The sequence below is a fragment of the Rattus norvegicus genome, chromosome 7, assembly GCF_036323735.1.
Source record: "Rattus norvegicus strain BN/NHsdMcwi chromosome 7, GRCr8, whole genome shotgun sequence".
Classification (NCBI taxonomy): domain Eukaryota; kingdom Metazoa; phylum Chordata; class Mammalia; order Rodentia; family Muridae; genus Rattus; species Rattus norvegicus.
The window spans coordinates 117,172,203-117,194,801 of NC_086025.1; the positions used below are offsets into that span (position 1 = coordinate 117,172,203).

Below are 22,599 nucleotides of genomic sequence, written 5' to 3' on the forward strand. Positions count from 1 at the left end.
TATTTTGTTCTGTGGGGTGAGGGATTTTGTAACTTTTTTTTAATCTTTTTTTCTTCTGCCTAAAACTGTATCAATCCATTTACTATAGGCCTGGAAAGATGGTTCAGTGGTTAAGAGTATACACTGCTTCTCCAGAGGACCTGGGTTAGATTCCCAGCACTTATACAGTGATTAACAACCGTCGGTAACTCCAATTCCAGGGGTTCCAATGCTCTCTCCTAGATTTCACGAGCATCAAACATGAATGTGGTAGGTACATAGATATCTAGTTCACCTAAATCTGAACCATTCTCCTCCGTAGACTCCTTCTTGACCAACCCCCTTTCCTCTTCTCCCCACCTTACAAAAACTTTGTCCCCGCCCCACTCCCTACTGTCCAATCACGTATCGCCTTGACATCAACCTATAGAACAGTCACAGACAGGACCAGAAACCATCTAACTCCTAGCTTTCCCAACTCCTGCCTTCATTGGCACCAGTCAATCGCTTTTTTTATTTCTAAGTGACACTTCGGCATGGAAACTTCAGGTCCTTCCTGCCTGGTGTTGTCTTCCTGTAATCCTAGTTACTTATGAGGCTCAGGCAAAGGGGTCAGAGGCTGAAGTCCAAGCTGAGTAACTGACAGAGACGGCTTGTTAAAAGAAGAAAGGGGCTGGGTGCAGCTTAGTGGTAAAGCCTTTGCCTAGCACGCAGGAGGGTCGCGGTTCTAGTACTGTAAAATTAAACAGGAGCTGAAAAGGTGGTTCGGCGGTTGAGAGCACAGCTGTTTTTACAGTGGACCAGAATTGGACTCCAAGCACCCACGCGATGGCTCACAATCGTCTGTAACTCCAGTACTAGGGGATTTCACGTCCTCTTATGGCCTCCTTGGACACTGCACACCCGTGGTGCGCAGACATATATGCAGACAAAATACTCATACACATGGGGTGGAGTGGGGGAGCCTAAGTATCTTTTTAAAAGGAAGAAAATCTTTCTCCATGAATTGAAAACGTACAGAAAGCAAAAGAAATAACGACAAAAACAGAAACCCTACAATAAAATAAAGGAAAGACCATATGTGGATGGTGGCATCTGTCGTGTAATAAAGAAAGGAGAGAGTGCCACCGGCATGCCATCCAGGATCTGAAAAAAAAGAGCCGCTTTGCCCAGCGAGCATCCAAGCCTACGATTAGGGAAAGCCCACGAGGGCGGGGCAGGAGTCCAGTACGCCCATTGGGCCTCCCACTGGCTTATTTGCATGGTCCGAGCGGGGCGGGGCATTGGCTGACGTCACCCGAGGACTGCTTAGGCGGCTGCGGCTCCTTAAGCTCAGAGCAGCAACGCCCGGAGCAGAATTGAGCTGCATCGCCTTCCGGAGCCTCCAGCGCCATGTACGACCCAGAGCGCCGCTGGAGCCTGTCGTTCGCAGGCTGCGGCTTCCTAGGCTTCTACCACATCGGGGCTACGCTATGTCTGAGCGAGCGCGCTCCGCACATCCTCCGCGAAGCGCGCACTTTCTTCGGCTGCTCGGCCGGTGCACTGCACGCGGTCACCTTCGTGTGCAGTCTCCCTCTCGGTGCGTCCACGGCCACTACCCAAACACCGCGTGCGGGGAGGGGCGCTCCACTTGGGGAATCGGTAACACTTTCCGGGGTGCCCAAAGAAACCTGTCCAGAGAGCTCTCGCCCTTCCCAGTGTCGTTGGGCACCCATCTGGAGACCCGGGGCCTGTCACCTGGCGTGGAATTTCCCTGGGCCCGCGGCAGCAGACGCATTCTGCACAGGAGACTCTTGAGCATCTTTTTCCCGGCCCACTCCAGCGCTCTGGTTTGAAATGGGTCCCCAACTCGGGTCCTGCCAGCTGGGTCGTCCCAGAACAGCAAAGAACGACTCAGGTTTGTTGGGTTCTCTGGTCCCTGAGCCGCAAAAGGTTTGTCCTGTGTGGCTCTGGCTAGAGACCCATAGTGGGTGCCGCCAGAGGGGCAGAAGGCACCCAGACTAGGACATCCTTGGTGGCAGTCCAACCCTCCGGTCGCCTTTAGAGGTGGCTGCTGGGGGCGGGGTGTATGGGTTAGAGAAGTATTCGGAACACTCCCTAGAAGCTGGAATGGGTTCCCAGACAGGTTCAGTTCCACCCTCTCCTGTCTTCACTAGCCTGGGCAAGCGGCCCTTCCCAGATCGATGTCACTGGCAGTGACATTCTGGGCATTTGAATCTTGGCCTAATTAAACATTTGCCCATGCACCCATGAGCGATAGGAGACGAATTTACGCTCCTCTCCCTCTAAACTACTAGGATGTGATGCCCTCGCCAGAGTCATAGCTGGATGCTTTTGAGGTTGTGGGCAGGGCTTGGCTACGTGCCCACGGGAGAGGTCTCGAGGCTGCATGATAATGTCCCGCATCAACCCTCATTGATCTGGGCCTCTTTAACACTTTACTCTTTGCTCTGCTGGCCAGAGCCAGCAGGCAGAGACTTTGGCAGGCAGGGAAAGCCCCTGCTGTTGGGCGGAGCTCTGCCATTGGACAGGATCAGTGAGCAGACCCTGAGCTGATGCGACTCTGGGATTAGAGGACAAGCAAATCTGGCTGCGTGCCTGCTTGTCTGTCTTCCCCAGTGAGGGAGGGAGACGGGGAGTAAAGGGCAGTAAGAGTGGCCTCTGGGAAGACTACATCAGCCCAGTGGCCATGACACACCCTGGGCTTCAGCACTAAAGGCAGTTCCTTTATGGGGGCTCTGAGTCCCAACAGGGATGGATTATTGGGACAAGGTTTAAATGCATCGGGTCCCAGGAATCTTAAACACACCCACTTTTGTATAGAGCTGTGGTTCTCAACCTGTGGGTCACGACCTCTCTGGGGGGTCTAATGACCCTTTCACAGGGGTCGCCTAAGACCATTGGAAAAACAGATATTTACATCATGATTCATAACAGCAAAATCACATTATGAAGTATTGAGGAAAATAATTTTATGTTTGGGGTGGGGGGAGACCACAACATAGGGGGGGACCACAACATGAGGGACTGTATTAAAGAGTTGCAGCACTAGGAAGATTGAAAACCACTGATAAAGAGGGTGTTTGTAACTGCAGCCTGGGGCTGTCCTGTCAGATCACAGAGAGGGCAGAATGACAGATTATCTCTGGTGGGAGCTGTGTAAGGTGCACTGCCCAGGGCTTGGAGCAGGCACAGGTGTTTGGGGCATCGGGGTGGCTGGACTCGGCAGAGCAGGCAGATGCAATCGGCCGCCATGAGTTCATCCTCAGGCAAGGCTCAGCAATGGGTAGGGTTTGCTGGGAGTCAGAGTTGGATCAGGACAGGGTGGGATACGCCTGTCCTTCTGGAACTCTGATTCATGTTGTTTAGGCCAGGGCAGAGTGGGTGGGCCAGAGGGACGTGGTGTGAAGAATGAGGGCAGATGGGCTGTGGGTATGCCGTGTACCTACCTACTGGGCAATCTGGGAAGTCTGGGCTCAGAGGCTTACACGGAGACTAGTCACTCAGCAGCCTTTTCTGGGTTGAGCATTTTATAGATGTTATTTTACTCAATCCTTCCTGTCTCCAAAAGTGAATACATTTCTGCTCTCCTTGAAAGAGGCAGTCTAGTGGCTGGAGAGATGGCTCAGTGATTAAGATCGCTTACTGCTCTTGCAGAGGACCCAAGTACAGTTCCCAGTACCTGCTCGGCAGCTTGCTGACCACCTATATTCTAGGTCCTGGGAATGTGATGCTCTCTTCTGACCTCCATGCACACATGTGGTGCACATAAGCTTATACACACATATGCACTTAAATAATCTTTTTTTAAAAAAAAATTAAAGTCATTCTGAGGTATAGGCAGATGGCTGCGTGCTTTCCTCTGTAAGGGGCAGAGGTCAGATTAACATTTAGGTCCAGGCCTGCGTTATTTTTTCTTCTGTACCCTCTGATGTTGAATCCATTTGTGCCAAGGCTGGAGTGCTGACGTGTTGGTGGCTTGTGGCTTTATGGACATGCAAGTGGAGTTCTCATGGGCAAGGGCCACTGGAAGGCCTACCCCAGCACCATCTAAGGAATATACACCACATACCATACAGGCTTTTATATTTTTTTTAGTTGCTCCATTGTCAGACAAGGGTGAAATTGATTTTTTTGAGTCATGCCCAGAATATCTTTGTAATGACTTTGTAATGACTGTAATTACTGTTAATGAGATAATGTCACCTAGGCTGTCACCTATAGCCACCTCAAATGTACCCAATCATGACGGGAACACAGGATGTGCTTTATGGTGTCTTAATTGGGACCAGCCACAGTTCAAGAGTTCCGTGTGGTTTCTGTTCTCCATTGTGGAGAACCCTGTTCTACGTGTTCGTCCTCTGTCCCCAGATCACATCATGGAGATCCTCATGGACCTCGTGCGGAAAGCCAGGAGCCGCAACATCGGCACCCTCCACCCGTTCTTCAACATTAACAAGTGCGTCAGAGACGGCCTTCAGGAGACCCTCCCAGACAACGTCCACCAGATCATTTCTGGCAAGGTTTACATCTCACTCACCAGAGTGTCCGATGGGGAGAACGTGCTGGTGTCTGAGTTCCATTCCAAAGACGAAGTGGTGGATGTAAGCGTTTTGCCTCTCTGGGTGTGGTCGATGGAGCAGCAGCACAGGCTACCATTGTCTCTGTGGACTGGGGCCATGGGAATACTATGCTTTCAGGGACTTTGTGCGTTCACCTAGAAGCCTTACTATGTCAGGACTCTTAATTCTCTTACTTTTTCCAGTGCTGGGATGGGAGATGGAGCCTTGGTCATATCAGGCAGGTGCTTGACTGTGCGGCTGCACCCTACCACAAGTTTTTTTTTTTCTTTCTTTAAGACTCAGAGAACTGGTTCTGGGTGTGCCCCACACCTCAGCATATGCATGGTATGCAGTAAGGTTGGCTTTTTGAATAAAGCTTCTCTAGGGTGGAACCATTCTTACTTGCTTCTATTGCCAGATCTAGCACAGAGAAGATCATTTTTGTTATATCAAAATGCCACATTTGGCCCTTTTTATTATATATATGTGTGTATATATATGTGTGTGTGTGTATGTGTGTGTGTGTGTATATATATATATATATATATATATATATATATATATATGCTCAAGTGTCCAGCAGAATGCCTGGTCCTCCATTCGAAATTCTAGGAGCTTCTGAATTACCAACACCGATCTGTTCTCAGTAGACAGTGTGCTCTCCAGAACAGTGATTCTCAAAAAGTGTGGCCTAGGGAACCACGGTTCTATATGACCTCTAACTGGCTTCAGGAGAGCTCTGAGGGAGAGCCCGGGTTCGTGCTTCCTGTAGCATCTGGGTGAGATGTATGATTCCAGCCCCCTATGCCACCAAGTCAACAGTGTGGTCCTCCTTGGGGGTCAAGGACAGAAGATTGAACTGTGTGAATGGTATAGTTAAGAAGCTGGCATTGCGGCTAAGACCTAAGAACCTCAAAGACAAGCATGAATGTCATTCATTCACCCAGGTATTAAAACACAAACAAACAAATAAACAAACCCGCTATTACCCGGGAGGCAGAGGATGGTTGGTCTCTGTGAGTTCGATGCCAGCCTGGTCTACAGAGGGAGTTCCAGGATAAGGAGAAATCCTATCTGGGAAAACCCAAAACAACCAAACAACAGCAAAGACCCTACTGTGTGCAGAGAGCATTTTGCTTGCACTGCTCACTTGGGGAAGTATAGAAGGGCACAGAGAGGCGCTGTGTCCTGAGAGTGTCTACTCTTTTTCTCACAGGCCCTGGTGTGCTCCTGCTTCATTCCTCTCTTCTCTGGCCTAATCCCTCCTTCCTTCCGAGGTGAGGTAAGCGTTGGGGGATGGTCGGACAGCTGAGCGTTTGAGGCCGCCATTTGTAGTGAGCTAGACTCTGGCTCCCATGACTGTACCGAACCGGAGAGATGGGATCTTCAGTCTTGAGGACAGAAGCCATACCTAGGCATTCCCGGCAGACTGATCCACAGACTTACACTCCCAGGAGTTCCTCCACCTCCTGTCCACTGTCCGTCGGATACACTGGCCTGGCTCCCTTAATCTGCTCTTGAGTGCCCTAGGGAAGCTCCTGGTGGCCTAGTTAAAGTAGAAGAGGCTTAGGAATTAAACTACTCTTGTTAGGTAGTTGCTTTCCATGGAAATATGGGCTAACTGTCTATATCTTTTTTAATCTTTTAGACAGGGCCTTACTTTGTAACTTTGTAACAATGTAACGTTGGCTAGAATTCTCTAGGTAGACCAGGCTGGCCTTAAACTCACAAGAGTTTGCCTCTGCTTGACTCTGTCGCCTAAGTACTAAGACTAAAAGACAAGTGTCATCACACCCAACAGTGAAACAATCTACGTTTTCTTTTGTTGTTGTTGTTGTTGTTTTAAGTTTCTTGAGGAAACTTATATACCTGAGTATATATACAATGTGTATGTATAGCCCAGAGCTGGGCTGCTAGGGACCCTGGCAATTAAGCAAATCTTTGATCTTGATACTTGATCCCCAGTCTTCTTGTGACATAATGTAGGCATGTGATCTTTCCAGAATTGAGTGGAAGGGGCCCAGGAGCATTATGGTGATGTCCCTACAGTCCCTAAAATGCACTCCTGGATGATCCTGTAAACAAGAGAGTCAAGAGTTCAAGGCCAGCCTTAGCTACATAAGACTCTGTCATGACACAGTGACTTCCATAGGTAATCCCAGCAATTAGGGACTGAGACTGGAGGGTCATGAGTTCAAGGCCAGCCTGTAACCCCTTCTCCCCAAAAGAAAAGTATTACAGGAAAACAGACTCAATTAAATACCTTGTCCTAGATCTCCAAAGGGAGTTTGGTTTTGAACCTATGGTCATGTGTCTCCTTGGTGCAGGGTTCATATCACATACTGTCCCCAGTACATATAACACCCTTAGTTTATATGGTCCTTTTATGCACATGATAGGGACTCACCTATGGGTGTCCACCCCACATTAGGCCTTGAGAAGCACACCATGGGGTGGACTCTCACCTCCATGTGTCTCTTTGCCAGGCACTTTTACATGGTGGGCATCCCTTGCAAGAGTACAGAGCAACCTTGAAAGTCAGAAAGACGCTCCTGCAAGAGTGGTTCCCAGACCACCATACTGGCTGCAGTGTCTTGTGAGGCACTTAAGCCCAGTACCCTCCCTTTCCCCTTCCTTACAGCGGTACGTGGATGGAGGAGTGAGTGACAACGTCCCTGTGCTGGACGCCAAAACCACCATCACGGTGTCCCCTTTCTATGGTGAGCATGACATCTGTCCCAAAGTGAAGTCCACCAACTTCCTCCAGGTGAATATCACCAACCTCAGTCTTCGTCTCTGCACTGGGAACCTTCATCTTCTGACCAGAGCACTCTTCCCATCTGATGTGAAGGTGAGCCGGGTGCTGGGGTGCCACTCTCTGCCCCCCCAAATAGCTGGGGACACCAGTTAGTCCCTCCATGAGCAGACAGAAATAGATTATGCCATGATGGTGACTCAAAAAGGTTGCTGTCTTAAAGCTGGGGGATCATATATCCCCCACCCCCACCCCTCACCCCCGGTCATAGGCTCTGCCAGGGATCACATGTACAGACCCTGAGTTCAGACTCTTCTTCCAGGAATTCAGGGCTAAGAAGTCAGGGGTAGTGGATGGTGTCTAAGGTTCTTTTCCTGTTGTTATTTTTTTTTTAAATCCTGATGAGGGGAAGTTTTCTGGAAAAAAAATTTATTCAGGCTCACAGTTCAAGGTGCAGTCCACGATGGCAGGGACGGCAGGGAAGTCAGCCGTCTGGGGCTTGTAGCAGTTGGTCGCATGGAATCCACAATCAGGAAGCAGGGTGTAATGAATGTGTGATGCAGCCCAGCTTCCTTTCTCAAGCAGCAAAATCCCAGATCCCAGCCAGGGAGTGGAGCCACTCCCAGTGGGTGGGTCTTCCTGCCCCAATTAACACAATCACAGTAAACTCCCACAGGGATGCTTAGAGGCCATCTCCTAAGGGAGTCTAGACTGTGCCTAGTCAACAGTTGACCCTACCCATAGAAGGGTACGTAGGGCGGTACATACCTGTCTTCCAGCACCTGGGAGACTGAGGCAGGGGGATGGAGAGCTCGAGTTGAGTCTGGGTGTCCTAGAAACAAAAAAATTGAGGTCTGGAGAGATGGCTCAGCGGTTAAGAGCACCGGCTAGTCTCTGAGGGGTCCAGACTTCAATTCCCAGCAACCACATGGCAGTTCACAATAATACCAGGCTCTGAGGCCCTCTTCTGGCATGCCAGCGTACAAGTAGGTAGAGCACTCATATATAAAATAAGGTTTAAAAAGAGGTTTTAAAAAAATGTACTAGCAAGATGGCTTGGAGGTGAAGATCCTTCTCTGTTCTCATAGAGGGCCTGAATTTGATTCCTAATACCCACAACGGGCACACAACTGCCTGTAACACAATGCCTGTGGCTTCTGTGAGCACCTGTATACACATGAACATACCTATATGTGCTGAGTAGCGGTGGCACAGGTTTTTAATCCCAGCATTAGGGAGGCAGAGACAGGCGGATCTCTGTGAGTTTGAGGCCAGCCTGGCCTACAGAGCTAGTTCCAAGGACAGCCAGGGCTACACAGAGAAACCCTGTCCCAACCAACCCCCCCCAAAAGAAAATATTTGTATCAAAAAATAAATAAAAATCTTAAAAACACACCCACAAACAGGTGTTGTGCTGCATTCCTTTAATCCCAGCTCTCAGGAGACAGAAGTGAATAGATGTTTGTGAGTTTAAACTGGGGCTACAGAAAGAGACCCTGCCTCAAAAATAAAAACAAACAGAGAAAAAAAACAACAACAACAACAAAAAAAACCCAAACCCATGGACCCAATAAAATGGCAGTGTTTAACGGTGCTGACTACCAAGCATGAGGACCAAGTTCATTCTTGGGAATCCACAGATCAAGAGAAAGTAACAATTTCCTGTAAATTGTCCTCTGATTTCCATGTGCACATGTGGATGGGCGCACGCGCGCCCGTGCACACATTAAATATTTTGAAATGAAACAGGAGCAAGGTGCAAGATGTTTGGATTTTCTTTTTTGTGGTATTGAGGATGGAGGCCAGGGCCTCACATATGCCAGGCAAAGGCTGAGCACTGAGCCACGCCCCCAACCCTCACTGGTGGATTATGGGTAAGGCCTCACAGCTGAGCCACACCTCCATGTCTTCACTGGTGGGTTCTGGGCAAGCGTTACACTGATGAGCCCTGCTCCTGGTTCAGAACTCTTTTCACTTTGGTTCCTATCATGATTCTGATTTGCACTGTGGCAAGGAGTCACCACAGTCCCTTTTCTGATGGGCGTTTTAGTGCAGCAACCGTGTCTCCACTAGTCTTTTGAGAGAACCTGGCTGCCTGTACCCAATTTGCTCACCAATCATAATGCCCAATGGTGATCGTCCAAGGACATGTTGGCTACAGTGATAAGGCTTAGCCCCAGGCCGAGGCCACATGGAGCACTGCTCCTGCTGACAGAATAGAGAGAAGACATTGGAGCTGAGACCTGGGGAAGCACAGAGTTAGGTGAACCCCCTCACAGCGCCTCCAAGCCTTGGATGTCCTAGGTTCTCAGAGGATGTGGCAGTCACAGCCCAGTGGTTCACCTGCCTGATTTGCTCGCAGGTGATGGGAGAGCTGTGCTTTCAAGGGTACCTGGACGCCTTCCGGTTCCTGGAAGAGAACGGTAGGTCCTGGCTGGGGATTACTGCAGAATCGCTCTGTTCTGTCATCCAGGCTCATGGCCTTCCCAGAGCCTTACTTTACCAGCTTCTTAGGCCCTGTGGGATGGGGAAACTTTGCCCATGTTACAGATGGCTGGGGAGGAGAGGTCAGCAGGACAGGGGCAGCCATCGTGATACAGAGCTGGGATTTGAACCTGGGAAGCCTGATGGCACTGTGTGGCCCCTCCTCTGCAGGCAGCTTGTTTCCTTTTCTTTGAGCTGTTTTGTGAGCCCTTAGCATATAATGGACTGTTTGACAGAGTTCAGGGACAGTTTCCAGATGAGGGTGTTAAAATCTGCTCCCTAGCCAAATGTAGGTTCTGTGCACTGGACGAATGAGGCTTCTTCCTAGCAGGCCCTTCCCCCTGAGTCATCCAAGCTTACCTGGGCAACCAGGTCGGGCTGTGTATATGTAGTCACACAGTGGGATGGCATTTTGACATTATGACTGTCTCAGTTTACACAGGCATGTCCTATAATCACACAGTGAGGAAAGCCACCCCTTCTTAAAGCATGCCCATGCCATAAACCAGGCCTGGTAGCATGGGCCTGTCATCTCAGCTGCTTGGGAGGCTGAGGCAGGAGGATTGCAGTTCAAGGTCTAACTGAAAACCAGCCAGCCTGGGCTCCTTAGTGGTGTGTATGTGTCTGGGCTACTTAGTGAGACTCTGTGTGTGTGTGTGTATGAATGTATGTATGTATGTATGTATGTATGTATGTATGTATGTATGTATGTGTGTCTATGTCTATATATGTATGTATGTGTGTTCTATGTATATGTGTATGTGTATTAAATATGTGTGTATGTGTGTATTACATGTGTGTATATGAATGTGTGTATATATATTATATATATATGTATATATATAGCTATAATACATGACTAGGACTATAGCTCAGTGCTAGTGCGCATGCCTAGTATATAGAAGGTGCTGGGTTCAGTTGTCAGACCCATTAGGAAAAGAAAGGAAGAGAAAGAAAAGAAGCAAAAAGGAAGAAAAAAAGGGATTGGTAGAACATTTGCCCAGCATGTGTGGCCTAGAAGCACATTCATGGAGACAGAGGAGAAAATACTTTTGTAAGGACAGATGTGTATTCATTACAGAGAGCATTCCCGTATGCTGAACCGGGTCACCACAGGGCCATGACAAGAGCCTCTGCAGCCATATTGCCAGCCTGAGCTGTATAGTGACCGTGGCTCAAAGGAAAGAAACAGCACAGGAGAGGAAGAAAGACAGAGTCAAAGAGAGAAGGACAGACGGGGACTCTGCGATAGCCATGTCACAGAGAGTTTTATCTTGGACACCAGAGCTAGCTCTGCCAAGTAATGACTGTGTGACTTTGAACAAGCGTCTGTGCTTGTGATTCCTCAGCTGACAGTTGTCTAGTGCTGCGAAGAGATACCATGACCGTCGCAAGTCTCATAAAGGAAAACATTTAATTTCCTTCAGAAAACATTCCATTTTTCTGAACTGGCTTACAGTTCACAGGTTTAATCCATTATATCGCGGCAGGAAGCATGGCCATTGCCCAGGCAGACATGGTGCAGGAGATGGAGCTGAGAGTTCTACATCTTGCAAACAGCAAGGAGAGACTGTGTTGCATTGGGTGTTGCACGTTGCTTGAGCATATAAGACCTCAAAGCCCTCCGCTACTTCACATAACAAGGCCACACCCACTCCAACCAGGCCACACCCACTCCAACCAGGCCACACCCACTCCAACGAGGCCACACCTAGGAATCAAATACCTGAGCCTATGGGGCCATTCCTAGAACTGATGGTTGTAGTAGTTGTTGAATGGCTTCTGCTGTTGTTCAGGGCCTGGAATTTGCGCTCATGCTGTGAGAGAAGAATTGTTTGCTCACTGTAGTATTTTACTTTAAAGCTTATGAACAGTTGCAGAGAGAAACCCACACAGCTAGAGAGTGAGCTAGCGAACCCGCCAGGAGCCGCAAACCACACTCCCATCTGCCGGACTGCAAACACCGCACTGTTCTGCTGAGGAATCACAACCGCAGATGCTTGTTCAAAGTCACGCGGCCATTACTTGACAGAGCCAGCTCTGGTGTTCAAGATGGACCCCTTAACCCACAGCCTGCATGGGGTTGCAGCAAGTGTGAAGTTGCTGGATTGTTTCGCCTTCCCTGCTGTCAGGGGCAGAATGGGGCCGGTAGATGACGACTATCTCCCCCTCTATGTTTCCTTCCATGAGTATCTCCGTGTTCTCTCTCTAGGCATCTGTAATGGGCCACAGCGCAGCCTGAGTCTGTCCTTGGAGAAGGAAATGGCGCCAGAAACCATGATACCCTGCTTGGAAAATGGCCACCTTGTAGCAGGGAACAAGGTGCCAGTAAGCTGTGTATGCCTTACAGCTGTGCCGTCGGATGAGAGCATCTGGGAGATGCTGTCCCCCAAGCTCAGCACAGGTACTGCTATTCTGGGGCAGGATGAGACGAGGGCATGCCAGCCGGTGCAAGGGAGTGGGCTGCCTGCTGTTTGTGAGGAGGAAAGATACCACTTGTCCCACAAGAATTCTCTGGGTTAGGAGGACAGGCTGTGGGGATATCTCCAGCTACTGCACAAGATGGCCACTGCTACCTTCTGAGACCCTCCCCCCCCTTTCCTGTCCTTAGAGAGCATAATCAGGAGAAAGTTGATGTAGGTGACTCCAGTGCTACCCACACAGGCCCCAGCCCAGCAGTCAGACCCGGGCCTATCCTGCCAAACTTCTCCCTATTGCCTCCAGCTCAGTTAAGAGCCGGGGATATGAGGGAGGACCTGGGGTCCAGCCTCAGTCTCCCAAGTCTTCCTTCAGAATGCCTTTGGGGTCACTGTTGTCTTCTTGTCCATCTGTTGCTCCTTGTCCGTCTGTCTCTCCTTAGCTCCCTCGTCCTTCAGCCGTAGTTTTAAACCTCCATGTGATGCATTTTATCTCATTGGCTGTCCAGTCGATCCTGAATGTTCTAAATGTTCGTGTCCCTCACAATTCCTGCGCTGACAGCAGAACGTAAGGCTGTCCTTAAGGGGTGAAGCCAGGGATCCAAGGCAAGCCTTAGCTACAGAGTGAATTCTGAGTCAGCCTGGGCTACATGGCATCCTATCTCAAACAAAAATAATTCTCATACTGAGATCTGAGCCCCTCAAGGGGATGGTGTTGGAAGGCAAGCATTGGAACAACTCCTGAGGGCAAGGCCTTCCAAGTGAGCTTGGAAATTGCCATAAAGAAATCCAACCCCGCCAGGTGGTGGTGGCATACACCTTTAGTCCCAGCGCCTGGGAGGTAGAGGCAGGCGGATCTCTGAGTTCCAAGGCCAGCCTGCCCTACAAAATGAGTTCCAGGACAGCTAGAGCTACATAGAGAAACCCTGTCTTGAAAAAGAAAAAAAACAAAACAAAACAAAAAAAAAAAAAAACAACAGGTCAGTGATAGCCTCCAGTCCTTTAGCAATCCGTGTCCTGGACCTCCACCAGACACCAGTGACTGTTGGCACCTTAACACATGGCTTTCCAGCCTCCAAATGTGTGAGGAGGCCGTGTTTGTTGTTTACAGAAGTGGCCTGGTAATGGTGTGACAGTGGTGTGATCCACCAAGTCAGACAGTCTTGTCCGAAAACCAGCTTCCTGCTTGGCCCAGGACTGGTTCAGCCATGAATGAAACCCAGTGTCTGCCCTCCAGGCAGTAGCTGTTCAAAGGAAAGTATTAGGAGGTCATCAGTGGAAGAGGGAGTCAGCTGAGGGGTGGGGTCAGGGGGAGCCGTGTGCTCCCTCAAACTTATCTGGAAACACTGAAGAGTCATAGACCTAAATATGTGCCAGTAGTGGGGAGGGGAATGGGGTAGAAAGAGGGAGTCTCGGGGCTGGGGATTTAGCTCAGTGGTAGAGCGCTTACCTAGGAAGCGCAAGGCCCTGGGTTCGGTCCCCAGCTCCGGAAAAAAAGAACCAAAAAAAAAAAAAAAAGAAAAAAGAAAGAAAGAGGGAGTCTCACTGTGTAGCCCTCATCGGCCACAAACTTGAAATCCTCCTGCTTCAGCTTCTCAAGTGCTGGGATTAGAACCACCACGCCTGGCTTGAGTCCGACCTAATCACCCTCGCTGTGAGAGAAACAGCTCACAAGCTCCAGCTTGTTCCATCAGAGCAGCTGCTGGCCCTTTGGCTTGCTTCAGGCTTCCTATATTTCAAAGCCCATCCGAGCCCCATCAGAGGGGCTTGAATCCTGGCGTTCTCAGGAGCCATTCAGACTTATAGTTCCAAATTGCCTTTTTCTTTTAGCTCTGACTGAAGCGATTAAAGACAGGGGGGGCTACCTGAACAAAGTCTGCAACCTCCTGCCCATTAGGATCCTGTCCTACATCTTGCTGCCCTGCACTCTGCCCGTGGAGTCGGCCATCGCTGCAGTCCACAGGTGAGCGTCGAGGCACGTGTGAAAGTCAGTGAGCTGATAGTGGCTTCTGCCCAGGCTGGCTGTATGTCACATGACTGGACCCCAGCGAGAGGCCGTCCTTCCTTGAGCCATGGCTGTCCACAACATGGTATACGCTCCGAAGTCTTCTGGAGATCCGTAGAGATAGTTATGGCTTTAAACTAGCATCTGGTCCCAGCCACTCATGATCTTCTGGGGAAACTAAGAGGTAGAAGCCACCACTCTGTAGCTACCAAGCTGGTGAATTAGAAGGCCAGGCCTAGAGACAAGTCCTTGCTATCTATCCATTGGGCCTGTGTTTAGAATCACAGTACTTAGCTGAGAGGCCCATTCTCCTCTGGCCATGGTTGCATGATTTGAGTTAGAGTCAGTAGTGAGGTGGTCCTGGGACTTGGTAACAGGCTCCCTCTCAAACAGCACAGCAGAGCAGCAGCTTGGTTTAGTGTGAAATTAAAAACAATCCATGCTATCGCCAGCTACTCTCTAGTTGCCCTTTCCCCTCCCTCACTGGGAGCTGCAATCCCAGGTCTTCCCTGTTTCCCCAGAGGTTCCCAGCCATCCGTCCCTGTAACCCAGTAAAATCAAAACTCCAGAGGCTTGTAAATTATCAGTCAGATTTATAACAGCAAATTCTCATCCCACAAAAGGCCCACACAAAGAACTCAAAACTCAATTGTTACTGATGCAAGCTGCCCTATATTATTCTATTCTCTTCTATGATAGTCATAGCTACCTGTGGCTATTTCAAGCCACGACGATCCGGTTCATCTTCTTCCTCCATCTTCCTCTGTCTTTCTCCCTGTCTGTCCTCTGTTCTCTCTCTGAAACTCTTAGCCCCATCTTCCTTTTTCATTGCCCAATCACAGGACCCTAGCCTTTTATTTCACTTGACCTCACCTGCATACAGACAGCAATCTACAGTTTAGTCATCAGAACAGCAGGTTCAACATCTGGCTGCATCCCTTCCACTGCTGTGTGGCCCTGGACTAATGAAGGTGCCTCTCTGGGCTTCAGCTTTCCTTTGAAGAAACAGAAGACTGCCTGGGAGGTCCTGGGTGTGGAGTACTGTGATCACGTGTCCAGTTAGCAGGGGCGCTGGGAATTTGTTTTCAGGTTGATTTCCCTTGTTGGAAACTTCTCAGGGTTTGGTTTTGTGGTTGCTACTTTGGAATTCTGGGTATTTGCACGGGCTTACCAGTTAAGCAAGGTCAAACAGGTAAAAATCTCAGAAATGTTTTGAGCATCATGCGGTCGCTCAGAATGCTTCAGATCTTTAACACTGGGTGTGGTGGCTCCCACCTTCGGCCCCAGCACAGGAGGCTGAGGCAGAAGGATCAGGAATTCAAAACTATCCTGGGCCACAGAGTTAGTCAAGGCCAGCTCGGGCTTTGTATAGAGACCCTGTCTCATAACCAAAATGTGTCTGGGGATGTAACTCAATGGTTGAGTGGATAGTTAGCATGGTTCAATCCCCATGCTGCCATTAGGAAGGAGGAGGAGGGAGGGAAGGAAAGAGGAAGGGAGAGGGGAAAAGTGGGGAGAGGAGGGAGGGGAAGAGAGAGTGGGACAGAGGGAAGAAGAGCGAGGGGGAGAAGGGGAAAGACAGGGAGAGAGGGGAAGAGGGAGGGAGCGGAAGAGAGAGGAAGGGAGAGAAAAAGGGGAGAGAGGAAGGGGGAGGGGACGGAGAGAGACAGGAAAGGTGAGAGAGAGAAGGGGGGAGAGGGGGGAGGGGGGGAGGAGGGGAGAGAAGGAAAGAAGGGTATGATATCTAGAGGTTCTGGATGTGTCATTTGCTCTGGACCTCTCCTGATGTCCTTACCCTGTCTCCCCTGGGCTGGTGCCTCAGGGACATGACTCAGCCCTGCCCTTCCATTTCTTTGGATCCTGTCTCTTTTTCTTGGCATTCCTCCTTGTTTTTCTGAATCGGAGCCTACCTAAATCCCCACGGTAACAGCGATCTGCCAGCCTCCTCAGAGCCTCACCTGTTTTCTACACCTGAGCTGCAGCCCGGCAGCTGCTCCCAGACCCTCGGGCACGGTCTGCCCTCTGAGGGCCTGGCTGGGGCCCCCTGTGCTATTCATGACTTCCACCTGTTCTCCTCCACGGCCTGAAGGTCCTAATCTTTCTGCCCCTCCTCAGCCAGTCTTTTGTTCTGCAGACTGCTACTTTCCCAGTCAAAGGCCCTCTCTCTCTCCTGGCTTGGGGACACGACCTCCTGTAATTGTGTCTGTCGTTCCTTCTTTCCCGTGGCTGTTCCTCCTCTCTTCCTGAGACTCTTGTGAGATGTTTTGCCACCGGGTTGAATTCTGGCCTCAGGAACCTTTTCTTTTCAAATTCTTTGTGTTTTTCTTTCGAGACAGGGTATCTCTGTGTAGTCCTGGCTATCCTGGAACTGTAGACCAGGCTGGCCTGAGACTCACAGAGATCCCCCCCCGCCCCCCCCCCCCCGCTCCCCGTTCTGTTCTGGTTTCTGAGTGCTGGGACTAAAGGCGTGTCCCATCGTTGTTTGGCATCCGACCTTCTCTTTTCTACATATTTCAGTCCTTTGGCCTTTTGCCTCCAGTCTGAAGTCTTCTCAGATTTACCTTCTAGCTCCACCCTCGGAGTTTTAACATTAACAGCATGAGTGAACGTCTATGCTCTGACTTGTCCTTCTGTTTCCTTTACTTGAGCCTTCTGGGCTTGGTTTGTGTGTGCTGGGAGAGGGGTACTGGGGGTGTGACTGTGGAAGTGGGTGTGTCTGTATGTTGAGGGCTAGTTTGACGTTTATTTTAGTCTGTATGGATTGATTTTTGTGTCTGTGTGTGCCCATGTGTGTGCATGTGTGTGTGTGTGTGTGTGTGTGTGTGTGTGTTAACACAGGGTCTCACTGTTTGAACAGACAGGCTGGCCTTGAATTCTCGGTCCTCCTGCTTCAACCTCCTAGTGCTAGGACGCTAGATATGCACCACTGTGCTTAGGTGCGTGTCCTGCCATCCCAGCTATCCCAGCTGTGGCTGGGCCACAGCCTATGTGTGGAGGTCAGAGGACAACCCTTAGAAGTTGGTTCTCTCCTTCCATAGTCCACACTCAAGGTGTCAGCCAGGGCAGAAAACATCATTACCCTGTGAACCATCTCTTTGCCCCATGTGTCTGTACTTCTGAGACAGAATTTTAACTCTGTAGCCCAAGCTGGCTTAGAACTTACTGTGTAGACCACACTGACCTTAAACTCAAGTCAGACCTCTCCCAGGCAGTCGGGGTGTAAGGCCTGATTCTCCGCTCCCCCACCCCACTTACGTTCCTATGTCAGCAACATCAGCATGACTCCCAGGATAATGCTGGTGCAGCCTGCTTCTGCGGGAAGCAGGTCTCCCTTGGGGGTGCTTCCTCCTTGGCCTTCCTGGAGACTTGGATACAAGGCCAAGTTTGACTGTATTACCAGTGCTTCGAGGTGTCCGACTCCCTCCCCTTCTGGCTGAGGCTACTGGAATCTTTTAGCCAGGTCAGCAGTTCGTACTTGCAACCAGCCCAACTGCTGAGGCAAAAGAAAAAAAAAAAAAAAAGCCCAGTTGGTCTAGGCCAGCCTGTCGAGATGTCAAGAGACTCAGAGAAGAAATAAATAGCCCAGGCCTGCCTCCCCGCTTCTCACTTTGCTCTCTTGGCAAGCATACTGCTTGTGTGGGTCTGCTCACATAGGATAGGATGTGCAGTGAACTAGTCGTGTCTTGTCCCCCACATTTTTATCTTAGTGCATTGCACAGGCCCAACCTTTATCCATCAAAATCCTTGGGCAGCTTTACTGACCCCATGTCCCCCTTGAACAGCTTCTCCACCAATCTAATAAATCCCATAAAGTTGAAGTCTTGTAAAAAGGCAGCTCTGGGTGGGTTCACCAATGTCACAGGAGGGGGTCATGGGTGAAGTTGCTAGGCTGAGCTCCAGTAGAGACTGCTAAGGGAGCAGGGAGGGGAGTTTGTGAAGTGATGGTTATTTGGTAAGTGTAGGGCCCTGTAGGTGGGTCTTCTGTCCAGTGGTTACTTTGGAGTCTGGGACTGGGAGCTGGCTTTGTCCAGTGCTTTACACAGGCTTTTGCAAGCATGGGCTCCTGGTCAGAAGAGAAGGGTGTTGCGGGGTGGTCTCCTGACCCATACCATCTCATCTTTATTCCCAAACACCCCTCTGGGGTCAGACTCCTGCTTTGGGGGAGGCTCTTACCAGCAACCTACCTCTTGCCAGAGTCTGCAGATGGTTCGGCCCCTGTGGTCCTACAGTTGGATTCAGAGTGGCCATGCACAGCTGGCCTCTCTGGAGAGCCTAGGCTAGCCCTCAGCCAGCACTTGCCATCAACCCTTGAGAACTTAGGTAGACTGACCCCATGTTGCGGCCTTTCCCACTCATTCCCAGGAGCTTTCTGGCCACCTTAAATGGCCTGTGTGCTTTAGAGACTTTTGAAGGTTTTCTGTTGTGATGACATCCCAAATATGCCTTAGGGAGGGTATCACATTGGGGTTAGAGGTGACACAGGCAGCTCACTTGGATAAAAGTCACTGTTGGGACTGCTTTTTTCTTTTAAAGATTTATTTCTTTATTTTATATATGAGTACACTGTAGCTGTCTTCAGACACACCAGAAGAGGGCATCGGATCCCATTACAGATGGTTGTGAGCTACCACGTGGTTGCTGGGATTTGAACTCAGGACCTCTGGAAGAGCAGTCAGGTGCTCTTAACCGCTGAGCCATCTCTCCACTCCTAGGCCTGCTTTTTACTGACCGTTTTTTTCTGGTTTAATCTTTTTTTTTTTTAATTATTTATTATATATGAGTACACTGTAGCTGTCTTCAGATACACCAGAAGAGGGCATCAGATCTCGTTACAGATGGTTGTGAGCCACCATGTTGTTGCTGGGAATTGAACTCATGACCTCTGGAAGAGCAGTCAGGTGCTCTTAACCGCTGAGCCATCTCTCCAGCCCTCTGGTTTAATCTTTAGGCTGATACAGTGAGCCCATGTGTGCATGTGATATTTGTGCACATGTACATATATGTGCATGTTTATTCTATGCAGAGTACTCATATAGGGTCTCTGTTAGGAAATATAACACAGGGTTAAGGGGTCACCCAGAGAGCCCATTGCCAAGGTGTCTCCCTGAGAAATCCCATCATGCAACAGACCTGGTATAAGGGAAATCTATTGTGGGGGAAGGGAGGGGAGCCAGACAGAGTCATGAGGCCGGGGTTGGGTGGATAGAGAAAGTTAGAGAGAAAGGGAGGCTGGCTGGGAACATGTGGGACTAGAGAGAGAAAGAAAATGAGAGAGAATAAGAAGGGGAGAGGGGCTGGTAACGAGCAGTCCCTTTCCAAGCTACCAGGCTGCCTACACCTGGTGGCAGCTCAGGTAGTAATGGGGGCAGGTGATGACCTAAGCTGTTGCTAGGTGTCTGTTGCTAGGTCCCTGGGAAGAGCCTGCCAGAATCACCTGTAAGCCAATAGTGTCCTTGGCTTCCTTCCCACAGGCTGGTGATGTGGCTCCCTGATATCCATGAAGATATCCAGTGGCTACAGTGGGCAACATCCCAGGTGTGTGCCCGAATGACCATGTGCCTGCTCCCCTCTACCAGGTAAAGACTTTGGTGCAGGGTATGTGGGTTAGATGGGCCTCCCTGTTGTTCCCAGAGCTCTTAGGGTCAGAGCTTGGGACATGACGGTCCTAACAAGCCAGGCTCAGCTACCTGTCCCCAACATGCTGATTAAAGAAACCAGTAGCAGAGAAAGCAGGTTTATTCGAAAATAAAAAGGTTCAAGCCACCCTGCCCCCACCCATTAATCTTTAGGATACTAACAGGAAGCTTAAGTTTAAACAATCCTGATCAGGGTGTGGTCCTGCCCACCTTTGTCTGGGCTTCGGTTTCTTTTGCAAGGTTCCTGCTTTCTCTCCCAACATAAGGTTCCTGGGAAAATTCCAATTCCTTGGCCTCCACTGTATCGAAGGGCTGTAACCCCGTTGATGCGGACTCACTTCTCTGGTGAAAATATTGTGCTCCCAGCAAGCCAGGATTCGCAATGTCCCAGGAGGTGCCTGTCAGTATCTGTGAGAAGGAGACCTGAGCAGAGACTGGATAATCATATTCTTATGATACTTGGGAAGGGCCTGGAACCTTACTTTTTTTTTCCTTTCAGATCCAGAGCATCCAAGGATAACCATCAAACACTCAAGCATGGATATCACCCATCTCTCCACAAACCCCAAGGCAGCTCTGCCGGTTTGTAAATTGCTGGTCTCCGTGCTTCCGATGAACTTGGGCATTCTCCCTGTGGATGGTTCCAGGAGAGGCCATAGCTGAAGGCACTCTGCCTTCCACCCCAAGTCCAGTTTGACCTTTATCTAGAGCAACAGTGTCTAGATGATAGGTGGGTGGGGGGTGCTGTCTCTCTGTTTCCCTCTGGGAAGGGTTCTGTTAACTTTTGGAGGCAGCTAGGAAATTTCTCTCCAGGAGCTGAGCCTGTGCAGCTGCCCCCTTGGTGCTGTGTGGTAACCTCATTGCCTGTGACCCTAGGATCATAGGATCTGGGCTAAATAGGTAGTTCATAGAAACCAAAGACAATAATTTGGTGTTTAGAAAACTACTTTTGGTCTGGGTGAAGTCTGGTGCTTGAGAGTTAGTGCAGAGAGAACGGTCAAACCGTCTCTCAGCCTGTGGATCTATGGGGATTCCAAGGGCTTCAGTGTTTGGAAACGGCAATCCAAACGGGCAATCTTGTGCAATCTTGGAAGGAGAACTGTTCAGGAAGTGTGATGGGATGAGCTGTGGCTGTCTCTGAAAAGGGCCTACCATATAACTTATTACTTTCAAGGATACCTTTGGCTCTTACTAAAATAGTTTATAAAGCATTTTATAGAAACACACCAGGGAATGCGTGGTGAACTACATGTATGATCAGTGAACTGTGACTAGAATTAACCTTAAAATCTCTTGTATGTGGGGCCAGAGCAACACAGGTGGGAAACGCAGCGGACCTCTGCCTCCTCGGCCTCAACATGAACTTGGCTTGCTTTCTCCACCGTCTCCAAATCTTTGTATAGTCATCGACCATTACCACCTCTCCTTTCCCATCTACTACAGCAGCCTTAATGGGGATAAGTACCCCCTTTTCTCAGGTGTCCGAATAAGCTGTGGGTGTGGCCTGTGTTTCCTGTAATTCTGAGGTTAGATTGGAACATAAGCAAGCAGACAAACAAGCAGACAAACAAACAAGGTTCTACTCATATTCCTAAGCAGTGACAGTGAAGGCATGTGTCTCCCATGCCTGAGTCTCCTAGGGTCCTAGTGAGCTCTGGGTTCATGCAAGCACTTCCGGAGGAATTGCACCCTCCATGGAACACATAATCTCCACTGGGTTGATCCTGATTGGATAAGAAAGGATCTCGGGGAGAGAATGTGGTTCCAGAGGCAAAGTGTCTAGGCTACACAGAAAAGGTAAGACTGTCCCCAAGGGAAGAAAACAAACTGGGAGCTGGGGTCCAGCTCAATTGTTAAGAGTGCTTCTCTAGTATGCGTGAAGCCCAGAGTCCAATCTCAGTACCAGATACACGGTACAGGCAGTGACATATGCCTGTAATCCCAACCCTCAAGCAGTAGAGGCAAGAGGATCAGAAGTTCATGGTCATCCTTGACTACTTATACTTAGGGAGTTGGAGGTCAGCCTTGGCTAAATGAGACCCTGCCTCTAAAAGAAAAGCAACAAACAAAAAATAGCAGAAACTTCTGCCTTGCTTTGAACTCCCCCTTTCTGGAAGTTTCCCACCAGCAGAGACTATTCCTGTTACCCTATCAGACAAAACTCCCACTGGTTTGGAGTCCCTCCATCCTCAGGAACACCGGGTATCAACAGTGAGGAGCAGGGAGCAATGTCTTGACTGGTAAGCCCTTAGCAAAGCTGGTTCACTTGTTTAAAAGCAGGTGTGAGGGGCTGGGGATTTAGCTCAGTGGTAGAGCGCTTGCCTAGGAAGCGCAAGGCCCTGGGTTCGGTCCCCAGCTCCGAAAAAAAGAAAAAGGAAAAAAAAAAAAGTAAAAAAAAAAAAAAAAAAAGCAGGTGTGAGCATGTTTATGCAAATGAACATGCAAATTAGTTGAGAAACAGAAGGATTGAATGGATACACCAAAAATAACCACAACCGTTGAAGGGGAAAGGGTCCATAATAAATGTGGGGGACAAAAAAATAAATGTGATTTTAAAAAAAAATATACACTCTGTCTCTACTGCCTCTCTCCTCTTACAACCAAAAAGGCCTGTGGGACTGCTTTCTCTGTAAGTTTGTGTCCTCTGCTGTAAGCATGCAGGCTAGAGGTCCTCCACACTGCCAAATGCATGACTGGGTTGGTGCTATATACCCCGGCTGATCTGGAACTATGAGCTAAGGGTCACATGAAATTTTCCATT

General features: G+C 49.5%; 1 protein-coding gene across 2 annotated transcripts; it reads left to right on the forward strand.

Annotated features, from left to right (window-relative positions):
* Positions 1-1,282: 1,282 nt before the first annotated feature.
* Positions 1,283-21,863, forward strand: Pnpla3 (patatin-like phospholipase domain containing 3). 2 transcript variants are annotated; one of them, NM_001282324.1, is made up of 9 exons: positions 1,326-1,558; positions 4,351-4,583; positions 5,758-5,823; positions 7,183-7,392; positions 9,659-9,719; positions 11,993-12,184; positions 14,028-14,160; positions 19,674-19,778; positions 20,338-21,863. In NM_001282324.1, the coding sequence occupies exons 1-9, from the start codon at positions 1,372-1,374 to the stop codon at positions 20,426-20,428; spliced, it is 1,278 nt and encodes a 425-aa protein (NP_001269253.1). In that variant the 5' UTR covers positions 1,326-1,371; the 3' UTR covers positions 20,429-21,863. The 2 variants fall into 2 exon arrangements, with proteins under 2 accessions (XP_063120012.1, NP_001269253.1); XM_063263942.1 differs by lacking the exons at positions 11,993-12,184; positions 14,028-14,160; positions 19,674-19,778; positions 20,338-21,863 and adding an exon at positions 11,644-11,977 and having other exon boundaries at positions 1,283-1,558.
* Positions 21,864-22,599: the final 736 nt, after the last annotated feature.